Below are 15,877 nucleotides of genomic sequence, written 5' to 3' on the forward strand. Positions count from 1 at the left end.
TGCTAATGCATAACCGGTTTGTGCTCCTGAGGCATTGTCTTTGCCTGCACCTGGAGGGTGCTTACGAACTGTTAAGGTATAAAGTGGGAACAACCAGTTTCAAGACATAGTGATGCTAATCAGGGTAATTGATGGATTCTGTCATGGGACAATCGTTTTGGGGAGTTTCAGTGATTAAGTAAGTTTCTGTAAAAAAGTTAAAAAATCAACTGTTAATGATGTAATGCATTTTTGTGATTGTGAGCTTATACGTACTCAAAAGGTATAAATTCAGCAGAGAAAATAAACCTGGTGCTTCAGGACCACTGAAGACCGGCCGCATTAGCATATGTGTGAGTGCCTTTTTTCATTCCCACTCCCCTTGTCAGGAACTGTTCGACTCGTGGCGGCTGGCTCGTCACAAGTGGCGCCCGAACAGGGACCTGAATATAGGGGTAATAGTGAGGAACACCGCGTGGGAAGGGCCCGGCTCATTGGAGCTTATCAGTAGATGCGTGGTGAGTACGGCACTGTCCCCTCGGTCGAATGAGTGTGTGAGTGAGTGATAGCTCCACGACTTTGTGTTACGGAGCTTGATTGGGCCCCAATCTGCGGTTCCGGTTCTGTCATACGGCATAACGGCGACTGGGCTTTACAACCCACCGGTCCGGGGAATTATACCGGAGCGCCTCTAGCTAAGACGGATTTAGCCCCGTAAGGGACACGGCCAGACGGGCACCTGGGTGATTTCTGTGTGAAAGAAGGACCGAGTCAGGGAAAAGGGATGGGTCTCGCAACCAGCAAGGACCTGTATGTTAGAGGACTTAGGAAGTTGCTTGCCGCTCGCGGTAGTCGTGTAAGCCGAGAGCAGTTAGATAAATTCATAGACTTTATAAAAGAAGTCTGTCCGTGGTTTCCTGAGGAAGGAACAGTCAGCTTGGAAATCTGGCAGAAAGTGGGAGAACAATTAAAGGATTTTTACACTGTCTACGGGCCTCAGCAGGTTCCGATTGAAACATTTGGACTGTGGACTTTGATCCGGGACTGTATGAACCTTAAAAATGAGAAATGTAAATTAGAGAAAGTAAAACAAGCCGGCGATGAGGAGGGAGGAGGCGCAAAGTTTTTAGAAGGAGTTCTTAAGGTTAACAAAGAGCCGGTTGCTCAAGAGTTTCCAGACGACATATGGAAAGATTTGAGCCCTCAGGATCAAAAAAAATTAGAAGATAAAGTAGCCAATTATGATAGGGACAAAAACCCTCCTTTAGTGGCTATGGCTCAAGGAGACAAGCAGCCTGCAGGCACTGCACTTTCTTTTACAGATCAGCTAAGAAAGATTCAGGGACAGCTGATTGAGCTTAAAGTTGCTGTGGATGGAGGAAATTGTCCTCGGAGTCCCCAGATTCCTTTTAGAGATCAATAAAATCCTCGGGGTAAAGATCCCCCTACAGTTAATCCCTCTGAACCTCCTCCTGAGGAGCCCCGTAGGTGGGGACCTCCGCTGCAGTCTTCGGTTTGGGAAATGCCTGCTGAGCCTTCGCCAGGTTATGTTAAGCCAGGATCGGACTCTGTTGTACGATCCCCTCTTCAAATGGCTTGTAAAAAAAGCTCACAAACAGGGCTGGATCCACAGCCTGAGGCCCCTGTTGTAGCCCCTGTGACTATCAGACAATTATCAGGCGTAAAAGATCAAAGGTCCCCCCTACAAAAGATTTTACAAGATGCTAGTACAGGAGCAACTTTAAAAGGGACACATTGCTTCCTCTAATTCCACTGAAATTCTCCCATTTTTGTTATTAATAAAAAATCTGGTAAGTGGAGATTATTACAAGATTTACAAAAGGTTAATGAAACCATAAAATTAATGGGAGCCTTACAGCCAGGCTTGCCCTGTCCTACAGCCATACCAAAAAACACATATAAAATTGTTTTGGACTTGAAAGATTGTTTTTATACTATACCTTTAAATCCTGATGACTGCCCTAGATTTGCTTTCAGTGTTCCTTCTGTTAATTTACAAAAACCTTTTAAGAGATATCATTGGCTAGTGCTACCTCAGAGAATGGCTAGTAGCCCTACATGATGTCAAAAATTTGTATCAGCTGCAATAAAACCTACCCAAAGGGCATTTTCAGATATTCACATCATCCACTACATGGATGACATACTTCTTGCCCACTCTTGTAAACCAAAGTTGCTTGCTGCTTTTGCTCATTTACAAAAAAAGCTCCACAATTATGGGCTAGTTCTAGCCCCAGAAAAAATTCAACAAGTGCCTCCTTACTCTTATCTGGGATATTGTTTAATGCCTCAGGCCATTGTGCCTCAAAAAATACAAATCCGGCGAGATTGTTTAAAAACATTAAATAATTTCCAAAAGCTACTGGGAGACATTAATTGGATTAAACCTCAGTTGCGGTTGACAACTGGTGAATTACAACCTTTGTTTAAAATATTACGTGGGAAAACTGATCCTACTTCTCCCCGCGAGATAACACGGGAAAGAGGCTTTGCTTGTATTTCTCCAGGTCCGGAAGAAAAACCTTTGTAAATTCCTGGTCGGTGTTAAACCATACCATGAGCGACAGCCCACAGAAGAAGACATCTATAGATACCCATCCACGCCCCTAGGGTGTGAAAAAGCTCTCACATTCCGCAGCTGCAAAAGGACTTTCCACATCAGACCCTGTTAAATGGATAAAGACTTTGGGTAGAGGGTTTTTGCTGGGGATATTGCTATTCTGTTTATTGTTCTGTGTTTCTCATGCTTCAAAAACAAAAAAGGGGGAGATGTAGTCACACAGCAGCCTAGCCGACTGTCCCCCCCATGTCTTTTCTTAGCAAAAAAAAAAAAAAAAAAAAAAAGTCAGTGAGACTGTGCCTTTTTAGGACTTTGCTTATCTTTATGTTTTACACCTTATGTCTCTCTGTCTGGTCCCCAAAAGATGGTTTGCAGCCAAAGACGGGTAAGATATCTCAAGGGAGATACAACCTAAGCCAGGCAAAACCGAGTGGGGACCCCCAATGGGCTGCCTTAGAAAAATATGGAAAGAGGCCTTGCCTCCCCTTCCCCCTGCCTGGGAAAAGCCTCTGCTGTCTCTGGCTTTCCTCAAAGGAGATCGGTAGCCAATGACGGGTAATGATCAGTAAGCGTTTTTACAACCTAAGACAGGAGTCGATCGCTTTGATGATCGATATCCAATGACGGGTAAGTGAAAATGTCTGTACTGACCACCTAAGCCAGACACGATCTCAAAAATATAAAATAAAAAAGGGGGAGATGTGGGGAGCCATGGTTAAAGCTAATTGCAAGCCTTAATGGCTCTGCTAATGCATAACCGGTTTGTGCTCCTGAGGCATTGTCTTTGCCTGCACCTGGAGGGTGCTTACGAACTGCTAAGGTATAAAGTGGGAACAACCAGTTTCAAGACATAGTGATGCTAATCAGGGTAATTGATGGATTCTGTCATGGGACAATCGTTTTGGGGAGTTTCAGTGATTAAGTAAGTTTCTGTAAAAAAGTTAAAAAATCAACTGTTAATGATGTAATGCATTTTTGTGATTGTGAGCTTATACGTACTCAAAAGGTATAAATTCAGCAGAGAAAATAAACCTGGTGCTTCAGGACCACTGAAGACCGGCCGCATTAGCATATGTGTGAGTGCCTTTTTTCATTCCCACTCCCCTTGTCAGGAACTGTTCGACTCGTGGCGGCTGGCTCGTCACAGTGGTACATTTGTTACAATGGATGAACCTACATTGAAACGACAATCTCACCCAGAGTCCATAGTTTACATTAGGGTTCACTCTGGTGTTGTTATTCTGTGGCTTTACTGTTGCATTCTAAGAGTTCTTTGTACATTTTGAACAATAGTTCTGTGGGGACAGAGCCAGGAGTGCAGTTTCCAGGCTCTCGGCCTCACGTGGAAAGGTGCTGGCTCAGGTAGTAAATGGCCATCAACTGTGATTGGATGGCCATCAGCTGTAACTAGTTGGCTGTCAGCTGTAACCAGTGAGCCATTGGCCACTAATACAACCACTGTGGCTAAGCTAGCAGCAAATGGGGGCTAGCAAGAAGATGGTGGCTGGCAAGCGCCGATTGTAGTTAGCAAGGCAGAGTGGAGTTAGCAAGGGGTTGGTTGGTTGGCAGAAAAGCGGACGGCGGGTTGCGGATCGTGTGGCTCCTGCTTCCTGTGTCTCCCACTCAGCCTCCAGCGAGAATATAGTAGTATGACTCCCCTGTCTGTGGCTCCGTGGGTGTTCCTTTTTGGCCTCACCATGTCCTGCGTTCGAGTGTGGGGAGCGGGAGCTGAGACCCCACATGACACCCTGCGTGACAAGTTCTTTATCAAATATGTCTCCTGAAAATATTTTCTCTAAGTGTGTGGCTTGTCTTTTCATTCTCTTGACAGCCTCTTTTTAAAATCAAATTGATGCCCTTCATTCTTTCCCTTTCAGTAGCAAAGTTTTCACCCATAACTTCTTCCAGTCACCAAATTCTGCTATCAATAGTGCCTCTTCTGTCTGTCACTTCATCTCCACTGACCCTGAACACCTTCAGGCCACAATCATCTCTTAGACCACTCCAATCGCCTCACAATAGATTACTCTGAATTCATTTATTAGTAGAATCCATTCTTTGTATTTGTACTGCTACATTTCCAAACATGGGTATGATCACACTTATTCATTCAAAACAACTTATACAGAATAAAGTACAAATTCCTTAATATGACATTCAAGGCTCTCCCATATCACACTTGGTTTCAAGATAGTTTATAAGCCCATTGAGGTTAAGAGTCTGTCTCCTTGAAAATTAGGGATAGCGCTATAAGATCTGCTCCCCCTCTGTGTTTATGTATATGTGTTTGTTTTGTTGAATGGAATTATCAACATTACTCTCATATATGGTGACGGCTCAGCTGGAATCGTGGCCACACTCACTGCGCATGTGTCTCAGTGCCACCGTCATTTACCCAGACAGGCTCCCAGGGCGCTTCGGAGCCTTGCCATCATCTTTTGGGTAAACCAGCCGCTAGAGAAGGCCGACTGCGCACAGCTGACTGGCTGTCGGTAGCCCGGGGTCTGGAAAGGTTGTCCTGTTTTACTTTAGCATATTCTTCAGATAGATTTGACCAGGCTCCAAAATTGCATGGTATTGGCAGTGATAAAAACATGACCAAAACCAAAAAATAAGCCTTTTTTTTATTCCCATTCATAGCCTTGGTATTATCATAAGCAATCGTGTAAGACAAGCCTGACAGGCAAAATACACTCAGCCCCGAGAATTCCCAGAGCTGCACCTCAGACCTTCAGGGGCGTCACTTCAAGTCTCGCGAGAGATCATGTACAGCCGCCGTCTCTCCACAGCTCTCGCGAGAACCAAGGGCTTGGACTTCCCCTTCGCCAATACCGCGGCAGCGTCTCCTCGGGCAACAGCAATGGCGGCCTCCTTTTCCGAGGGGCTCTTCTCTCTGGAGCTGCTGGTAGAATGGGTGCGCCTTGAAGCCGGGCTGCCGCCGCCGCCCGTGGTCGCCGTGAAGCAGGAGCAGGAAGAGGAGGAGGAGGAGACATCGCCGCCGCGGCTATCGCCGTCTCTTTACCCTGCCGTGGCCTTCCGCCTGCTGGACTTCCCCACGCTGCTGGTTTACCCTCCCGGCGGCCCCGCGGCCCCTGCCCCGGAACCCCGGCCCGGCCTGCTCAGCTTCGGTCGCGGCAAGTCTTGTCTCTTCCGCCTGCACCCCGCCACCCTGCGCCGCGGGCTCCTTGGGACCCCACTTTACACCTTGCTGCTGCAGCTGCCCCCCGGACGCCCCACGCCTGCCCCGCAGCTCCTGGGTGTCTGCAGCATCTCGCTGGCCGCCGCGGCCCGCAAGGTCCTGGGGCCAGCCGCCTCCGGCTGCTCCCAGGGTCATCGAGGAAGTTTCCCTCTGCATAACCAAGTGGGGAAGCGGATTGGGGACATTTCCCTGGGCTACCGCCTGACGGACCTAGGAAGCAGCTTGCTGAGCCATCTTGAGCGGCCAGTCAGTTCCACAGGAGGTGGAGTGGAGGGTATAGAGGCACAGGAGGCAGTAGAGATCGCATGCCAAACCCGGCAAGAAAGACAGCTACAGCAGCCAGACTCAGAGCCAAGCCCAGGAGGTGCTCATAGGCCTCTGATGGGTTTTAAAATCGCAAAGGCACAGGAGGGTTTGAAGGAAATAGTTGTCCACAGTAAGGCCAACTCTCATAACCTGGGTTCTGTTGTGAATGGCAAAAGCAACTCTATATGTTCAAATGCTAACAGTGCAGAGAATGTCAGCCCCCCCAATCAGGAAGTCACAGAGTTGGACATTGAAACTAACACATTTTGCCCTCCTCCTCTGTATTACACTCACCTGACCCAAGAAAAGACGCTTCCTGTCCAGGGTAAAATCACCATTAAACCTCAAGTGAATGTACCTGAGAAACTGGATGGTGCTTTTCTGGAAAAAAAACTTATAAATACCCCAATACATATTAATTCTCTAAAACACACAAGTTCTGCAACACATGAGAGTCCTCCAGTGCTTATAAATCCTCCACATGTTCAGGATGTAGGAGCAAGTAATCAAAGTACATCTCACCCTCAAACTGAACAAAATACAATTAGTACAATAAGGCAGCTGCCTTTGTTAAATGCTTTGTTAGTTGAGCTGTCCTTGTTAAACAACCAACCCATGGCAAGCCCTACTCATATACATCCTCACTTAGCCTGGTTATATAGATCTGAGGATAAGAAGTCACCAGAATCTTCTGCCAAATCCACATGTAAATCTGAATATAAGAAAAATAAGCTTCCTATGGAGGAAAAGGGAAAGTCAGTGAGTCTTCAGTATAAAAAGATCCAAGTTGAAGATCAAAAGAAAGGTAAACATTTTGAAAAGAACAGTGATACCCCCCAAAAAAGAGTTCCAAGGAGGAAGTTACTCTATGGCTTAACAAATACACTTAAACTACGCTTAAAACAAACAAATCCTGATATGTTGGTAGTACATGAAAAGAGGGAACAGTATAGAAAAATGCAAGCACAAACGATGGGTGCAAAATTCAGAATTCCATCATCCAAAGTTAAAGTGTTAAGCTTTGCAGAACAACATCAGAAACCACACCAACTGCCTAAAGATAAGTATTTAGAATCAGATGATGCTTCTGCTGAAAATAGTGATACCTCAAAGCAAATCAGTGTTTTTGATGAACTCAGCACAACTAAAGAAACTAAACTGAAATGTGCAACTGAAGAGACAGTTGACAGTGGTGAAAACAGAACCAATAATGGTTTATTGGGAAAAATTGTAAGTCTTGCACATTCCATTATTCCAGAAAGTTTTACTCATACAAACATTTTGGAAGAAAAAGTGGAAATGAAATTCCAAAGTCCATTTGTTTTCCAACAGGTTGCAGTTGTTGACAGAATTGCAGTAGATAAAGAAATGGATGGCAAGCAGGTCAAAACCACTGCTAATGACATTCTTACTGCTGGTGTGAGTGAAAATAAACCAAGTAAAACTAGTTGCTCTGAAAGCATCTCAGAACTAAAGTATTCAGATGACTTCACCAGCCCTTGCTATTCTGAAGATTTCTGTACTACTGAGGGCACCAGCAGAATTTTACAAGCTCATGATAGAAGTTCAGAAAATACAAAACATAGTCAATATACAAGTAAGTCTATTGAAACAAGATTGTCCATAAAGAAAAATAACAGTGAAAGGAGTTCTAGCCTTAGCCCACCTTATTCGGCTGGATCACCAGTACACTCATATAAAAAATCTCATATTTCAAAGACTCCAGATAAAAGTCTGGAGGAAGCATCTACTATTTCTACCAGTGACTTATCTTCATATTGGACTGAAGAAAAAGAAAACCAAATAAACCAAAATAGCATGCATAATTCTGAAGCTATAAAGAGGTGTCAAGACATCTCTGTTAAACCTGAGACAAGAACTGGTTTCAAGTCTTCAGAAAAAAGCCAGTCACCTCGGACATCTCAAGTGAGTTCTTATGTGCCATCTAATTTGTCAGAACTAGAACTTAATATCCTGGAGTGCAGTACATCAGATCACTTTGGAGAAGACGATGAAGTTGGTTCACTAAATATATCCAAGCAATGCAAAGATATTTGCGAATTAGTAATAAATAAACTTCCAGGATATACAGTGTAAAAATGTGGTTTTAAAAAACACTTAATTTTTTATAACCTATGTGTACTGCTAGTGAAACAATTTTAATACCTATATTATTTTTAGTACATGAATTATATGAATAGTTCTTTGTAAGAAATAGAAATGTCATTTCTTTGACTCTTAGTGTTCAGCCATTAAATCTGACAGTTATTGATCAAGAAATCACCTTATCACCTAGGTAAGATTTAAGTTGTTTCGTCATGTAAGAATAAAAGTATCTATCTTCCTAAACTGTCTCTCTTAAAGTATCCTAAAGTACCGATCGTCCTAAAGCCAACTTCCTGTACACCATTGAAAAAAGAAGGCCGGTTAATAAGGATAGTCTCGGATTTGAAGGGGAACAAATGAACAAATAAAGACTTACTGTGTGAGATGCAGAAAGGTACAAAAATACTTAATATATAGCCTCTGCAGTTATAAGATCTCACTGTTTTATTTAGATCTGAATTCTTTAGGGAAATCTTTCTGGAGACACACACATCCATATCCCCAGTCAGTGAAGTCCTTTTCATATGCTGCCATAGAGCTCTAAATATTCTGTTTGTTTGTTTTAACTACAATTTGTGTGATTACTTCATTAATGTTTGCATTCTGTTGGGCCTAAGTTCTGTGATGGGAGACACCATATCTGTTTTGGACACTAATACGTTCTTGGTATCTAACACTTAGTCTCTGGAGTATGGTTGGGGTGCAGTAAAAGCATTTGTTGAATAAATTAATGAAGGCCATGTATTTAAATTACCTAACAGGAGAGAGTAGAATTAAGCAGTAAAAACAAGCAGAAACCCTAAAAATAAACCTGCAGAAAATCTTTATTGAAGCTATAGTTATTCAACTGTAATATTTTTGTTTGGGTGGATATAAATAGTCCTCTGGTGTCCTCTGAAGTATTTGGAGAAGGGAACTAAAAAAGGTGTCTTCTATACAGTTTCTTATATAGAAACGCAGTTTATTATTGTCATTTCAGGTTGTTTAATATTTATTCTCAATGTATGAAAGCTTGTTTTTATGAAGGCTAATGATCATTTTTTATATTCCACTGGTTTTATGCTTAGACCTTATTCTGTGTTCCAATAATTACATATATTTTCTTCTATCTGTTATATTTTAATTTTTACACTTTTTAATAAATGTAACATTTTCGATGTCTGAGGTAAGGCCCTAATTTTCTTTTATAAGTAATTAGATAATTATGCAGCCATTATCTCTGGACTGATCATACTAATAGAATTAGAAAGATGGTAAGAAATGAGGAAAAATATGAATAAAAGAATGAGCATGATGTATTCATGGGACTGTGAAAATAGTATCTTGATTGGAATGGTGGAAAGGAAATTTGTTAAGAGAAGTCCCAGATTGTAGGGATCTTCAAATGCCAAGCATAATAGTGAAGCCCTAAGCAGTAGATACAGGAGAATAGTTTACATTACAAATGAGCGCCAGTCAGAAGTCATTACTACATTTTGAGTATTTTAAATGATTGAAATAATTTCTGAGTGGTACAGAAATCATATCAGTAAAAGGCTTGAAATATGAAAGGCTTTTAATGGCTAATGGCTATGATCTTAATTTTTCAATGAGTATAAAGCATACAGTAAATCATTTCACAAAATCAAATAATTCCATGCTAGGTACTATAGCTAGATACTCAAATACATCAACGTAGTATGTAAATTGGTAACAATTTTTCATTACTATGAAAGAGACAAAAATATAAGCAATTGCATCAGATTCATCAGAGAAATCATTAAAAAACCAACTGTCAGAACAGCTGGTTAGCTCAGTTGGTTAGAGTGCAGTGCTCTTAACAGCAAGGTTGCCAGTTCGATCCCCACATGGGCCAGTGTGAGCTGCACCCTCCACAACTAGATTGAAACAACTACTTGACTTGGAGCTGATGGGTCCTGGAAAAACACAAATTATATATATATATATATATATATATATATATATATATATATATATATATATATATATATATAACTGTTTGGTTTGTTTGAGAATAAGTCATTGTCTAAGATGAGAATAAGTGAGGAAAATGAATTCAGTGTGTCTAAGGCACAGCGAAGACTAAAGCACAATGTCCTTTAGACTATAAAACTGGGGAGCTGAGTAAGCTTTGAGTTGTTCCATAAATACTCATATTTTTTTTTTTTAAGATTTTATTGGGGAAGGGGAACAGTGTGTACTTCCAGGACTTTTTTCCAAGTCAAGTTGTTGTCCTTTCAATCTTAGTTGTGGAGGGTGCCGTTCAGCTTCAAGTTGTCCTTTCAGTCTTAGTTGTGGAGGGCGCAGCTCAGCTCCAGGTTCAGTTGCCTTGCTAGTTGCAGGGGGCACAGCCCACCTTCCCTTGTAGGAGTCGAACTACAACCTTGTCGTTGAGAGGACGCCCTCCAACCAACTGAGCCATCCAGGAGCTCAGCGGTAGCTCAGCTCAAGGTGCCTGTTCAATTTTAGTTGCAGGGGGCGGAGCCCACCATCCCTTGGGGGACTGGAGGAATTGAACTGGCAACTTGTGGTTGAGAGCCCACTGGCCCATGTGGGAATCAAACCGGCAGCCTTCGGAGTTAGGAGCATGGAGCTCTAACCGCCTGAGCCAGAATCAGAAACCTGTACTTGTAAGCCTGACTATTTAGAATATCGCATGTTTTATTTGCCCTGTTTTTTGTTGTTGTTTTCTTCTTGGTTATAGTTCTTTTTGAAGGGTTTTCTGGCTGACCTATAACAGGATTAAGAAATGGATTTGGTTGTGGCAGAAATCCTATAGGAGGAGCAGTACACCCCCGGGTCTACATATTGAAAGAGGGAGAGACAAGAGGTGGGGGCCCTTGACAGCCCCTCCTTGCCACCCAGAGATAGCTCCTTCAGCTGTTCTCTCCTAAACACCCTGCAGGGTTTTGTGCTTTGTTTTCCTAAGGGAGACTGTTCAATTACAAAGTCTCACATCCAACCACTACTGGAACCCGGTATTTCAGAATTTGTGATTTAGGTGTCAACACTGTGCAGTGAATTGGGACTGAATTCTAGACTCGGAATGACCTAAAAATAATGGATTGCTTTAGCTTTGGAGGAATCTATTGTCAGAAGATTTGGTCCGAAAATTCTTTGCTTGCAAATCCAGAGTTCTTCAGAATATTTACAAGTACTTTGGAACAGCGTTTGTTAACCCGAGGAAAAAGGTCTTTCTATTCTTCTGAAAAAGTCTGGAGTATAAACATTCGCTTCTTGTTAGCAAGGTACTCCATGTCCTGACATTCTCTGTAATAAATAGCCAGAAACCATGTATTTAGGGGGCAGAACTAGTATGGGACTCCCTTCCATACTAGTGCTCCTTTTCTGGAATATATGATTTCTTGGTGCTGTCTTCCCACTCCACTGATCACAGTGTGAGCTCATACTGTCAACCTCTAAAAACAGGTGTTAGGATTTTGCTAAAATACGGCCTTGCTTTTCATTGGAAAATAGGATTGCTAAAAAAAAAAAAAAAAAAAAAAAAAATGTGTTTGGATTATATGGTCTCCATTATTGTCATTAATTTAACACTACTGACTTCTGACAGAGTAGCTCTTGGTGCTGATGACAGACTGCCACATCTCACTTCATCTTCACGAATCTGAGTTCAGGATGAATATAGATGAGGAAACAGGCTGTTTCGCCCATATTCATGCCTTTCTCACTTTCATAGAAAAAATGAAAGGCTCTTGGCATAAATCTCAGGAAGTGAACATTCTTTCAATACCTATAATTTCCAGAGTCAGAATGGATAGTAATAGTCTATAAACAGCTAAAATTCCAGTTTTAAACATTATAAAACTGTGCTGTATTTTAGCACCCTCCCTATTATTTGTGTGTCTTTTGTTTTTCTTTTCTAAGTCAGCTGTTTTTACTAAACCAGATGTATGCTTTGCTGCATAAAAAAAAGTATCCATCTCTATGCTGAGAATATGATTATACTATCATGAATCCAGGTGTGGGATTAAAAAGCAGCTGAAATTCTTAGATGATTCTTGTCAGAAAAGAAAGCTTGAATTCATATGAATTTGGAGCTAGAGGAGACTTTATAAATCATTTAGTTTAGCTCCTTCGTTTTATAAATATGGAACGAGGCCCAGAAAAATGGAGTTTGCTAGTTGCTTGTCCCTACTACAAGATTTTTTCCACAAGAAAATGCCATTTCATGTGTCAGATTGGGGACCCAGCAAACCCAAACTGTGTCTGCAGACATTCTGTAACATTTATATTGAAAACACTAATCAGAACTTCACTCATTTGGAGATGTGGGAATTCATCCTCTTTCTCTTCCTCCCGCCCTGCCTCCTCCCTCCCCCTCCCCTTGTCCTCTGCCTCTCCTTTTTCTTTCCCTCTCCCTTCACTACATTTTGTGTAGAATATATGTTTGATGCAGGTTTTCATTGGAGTATAGCATTCACATATAAAAGTGCACAGGTGACAAGTGTACAGCTTTGCCAATCTCCAAAAATAACCCTTTTGTGTAACAGCATCCAGGTGAAGAAATGCAACGTTACCCCAGCCAGGCACCCATCACAAAGGAAATACTCCCCTAAAACCCAATACCTATGTCCGTTCCCCAGGACATGCGGTGCGGGCTTCTGTGTCTGGCTTCTTCTGCTCAGTCTTCTGTTTGTGAGATTAGCTCACATAACAGCGCATCAGCGAGGTTCATCTGTCTCATGGTTTTATAGTTTCCATTGTGTCCATGGTTTGTTTTGCAGATGTTCTCACAATATATGTGTGTATCTGATGTGGCCCACTCCCCTCATTTGGGCTACAGACATAATGACTCCTTTTCTATCCCAGTAGCTTATGCCAGCTCCACATAGTCATGTGAGCAAGAAATCCAGCATCAGACTTAGCAACTGCCATCCCAGGTGCCCAAGGTCCTAAGAAGCTTGCTTCCTTAAGTGCTTTCTGCTTACAAATGCCAGGCCATGGAAGCTGCCCACCAGTTGGCCTTGGATTTCAGCTGCTGTGACCAATGTTGCCTCTGAAGACCAGTCCTCTCCCTGGTCCTGATTGGCGAAGGTACCTGTTATTTAGGTTTTTATACAAGCTCACGTCCACGGGATGGCTGGTGTGGAAACAGAGCCCCAGAGAGCAGTTTCCAGGCTCTTGGCCTCATGTGGAAAGGTGCTGGCTCGGGTAGTAGATGACCATCAGTTGTGGCTTGTTGGCCGTCAGCTGTAACCATTGAGCCATTGGCCACTAATATAACTGCTGCAGCTATGGAGGAGAGTCGAGGAGAGTCTGTCGGTTGGCAGCAAAGCGGACAGCAGGTCACACGTCATGTGAACCCAGCCTCCAGTGAGACCATAGTGGTATGACTCCCCTACTTATGGCTCCATGGGTGTTCCTTTTTGACCTCACCACATCCTGCATTTTTATGTGGGGAGCGGGGGCAGAGACCCCGCAGGCCGACCCCCGCACGACAAATGGCGCAGTGAGCAGGGTGTGGTGTCAGCCGAAACTCTCCAGAATGTACTGGAGCAGTTTATATGTATAAAAGCTCAGTTTCGTAAGCAGGGTACGATGCCGGCCAAAACCTACCGAAGCATGGTGGAGAAGTTTGTGCGTGTGAGAGCTCAGCTTCAGGAGGCCCATGAGGAGCGACACCAGGAATGGGAGGCACGGTCTGCCTGGGAGACTCAAGCCTCCAGATGGCACACCACCCTCTTGGCCATGGACGGCGTTGCCTTCATTTTAGTGATCTGCTGCGGCCTTAGGATCCGAGGGTTGTGGACATCTTCCACGGAGGCCTCCACCCACTCAGACACCTGGCACGATGAGCAAGATTCTGACCAGGTAGGAATGGAGTCTGACTCTGGGCAGGAGGACATGAGCCCCCACACAGTGTGTGGTGTCCGGTGGCCACTGTTCTCAGGAGTTGGACCCCCAACGAGGGGTGGGAGGACATGGATGGCTCTCCAGCCAGTGTGGAGAGGGCCCTGCAGGCTCTGGCTGAGCGGTGGCCGGAGGAGGAGAAGGCTACAGCCGGCGCGTGGGCTGGATGTTCCTCATGGCCTTGAGTCTCAACACGGAAAATAAGCTTAATGAAATGGCCCAGGTGCCGGACCAGGTGTCCCGGTTGTAGGCGCTGGAAGCTCGGGTTTGCCTGTTAGAACAGGGGCCCCAAGTTGGAGACTCTGAGGCAGAGGCAGACGATGCGAGTGGAGACAATGTTGCTCCCAACCCCCAAGCCCGGCCAATCTTAAAGCAAAGGGTAAAACGTGAGCAACCTTTGGGGCCCGGGGGCGTTGCTGCCGCAACCCAGCTGTGACTGAGTTCACGACCTACACCCCATACACTCCCACTGAGTTGCAGGAGCTGGGGAGGCAGTACAGACAGCGCCCTGGAGAGCCAGTCTCAGCTTGGCTATTACGTTTATGGGATGAGGGAGCAGACAGCATTCTCTGCTCCCCAGGCGAGATGGAAAAGCTAGCCTTCGTGACAGCGCATCCATCCCTGCGACAAAGGTTACAGAACTGCCGTAGGTTGGCCCACACGACCAGGGCAACCATTCTCTAATGGAGTGACTCACTGCTGCGGTACGCACAGTATGGGGACAGGCTGGCGAGCTGCCAGACACTGTGAGTCAATGGCAGTCATATACAGAACTTACGCAAATAATCCGTGAAATGGGTATGAGACATGCTATTTTTAACCTTAACACGCAGGGCCCAGATGACGAGCTTTTTACTGCCAGCATGAGAGATCTGGGTTTGGATACTGCACCTGCGAGTGCTTTTGGATCCTTGGATTCCATTCTTACGCCCTACGTGGGGCAACGGATCCATGAAATTACCACCGCCATGGCCACCCTAGGGGATGTTGAAAACCGGAGGCAAAGGAAGTTAAGACAGGAGGTCAGCACAGGTGAGACCTGGAAGCCCAAACCAAAGGTAAAGGGGCGAGGTCGCGGGCCTCAGAGAGTAACACACACACAGATGTGGCGTGATGTCGTGGCAGCAGGGGTCGATCGGGAGAAAACAGACCGACAACCCAATGCACTGTTGTTGGAACTTTGGAAACAGTTTGTCGTGCGGGAGACCCTGCTCGCTGCGCCATCTTTCAGGCGGGGCGGCCTGCGGGGTCTCTGCTCCCGCTCCCCACACAAGAATGCAGGATATGGTGAGGCCGAAAAGGAACACCCACGGAGCCATAGGTAGGGGAGCCATACCACCACGGTCTCACTGGAGGCTGGGTTCACCGGACGCGTGACCTGCCATCCGCCTTTCCGCCAACCGACCGACCGACGACTCTCCTCCACTCTCTCGACTCTGTTCCTCTCTCCCCACTCTCCTCGGCCCTCCTCTTCCGCTCTCTTTGGCTATGCTCAGCTCCTTGGCAATCCTCGGCAATCCTTCGTAGCCGCAGCAGTTATACCAGCGGCCAATCGGCTAACCGGCCACAGCCGACGGCCAGTCAGCCACAGCCGATGGCCATTCACCACCCAAGCCAGCACCCCTCCACGTGAGGCCGAGAGCCTGTAAACTACTTTTTGGGGCTCTGTCCCCACACAGTTGCATCTGGAACAATTCCGGAGAAGCCTAAAGGAGGAGTCTGGGAAAGCACAACCCGTGTCCCTCCAGGACTTCATGCAGCCGCTTGAGGCCGACTCCTTTCAGCTTGATTAAGGGTGGGGCCAAGGTACCTGGTCAGAGGGGACAAGCAGGGAC

The 15,877-nt window shown here is 44.8% G+C and overlaps 1 protein-coding gene across 1 annotated transcript; it reads left to right on the forward strand.

The window, feature by feature from the left end:
• The first annotated feature begins 5,233 nt into the window (after window positions 1–5,233).
• MAP10 (microtubule associated protein 10) lies at window positions 5,234–9,465 on the forward strand. The gene has a single exon (XM_019712903.3). The coding sequence runs from the start codon at window positions 5,325–5,327 to the stop codon at window positions 8,160–8,162; it is 2,838 nt and encodes a 945-aa protein (XP_019568462.2). The 5' UTR covers window positions 5,234–5,324; the 3' UTR covers window positions 8,163–9,465.
• The last annotated feature ends 6,412 nt before the right edge of the window (window positions 9,466–15,877 follow it).

Source organism: Rhinolophus sinicus, chromosome 6 (genome assembly GCF_057876585.1).
Source record: "Rhinolophus sinicus isolate RSI-liver-muscle chromosome 6, RSI-T2T, whole genome shotgun sequence".
In the NCBI taxonomy this organism is placed as follows: Eukaryota; Metazoa; Chordata; class Mammalia; order Chiroptera; family Rhinolophidae; genus Rhinolophus; species Rhinolophus sinicus.

Bases quoted from the DNA above. Each gene is read 5' to 3' on its own strand.
- MAP10 (XM_019712903.3), top strand. From the start codon at position 5,325: ATGTACAGCCGCCGTCTCTCCACAGCTCTCGCGAGAACCAAGGGCTTG.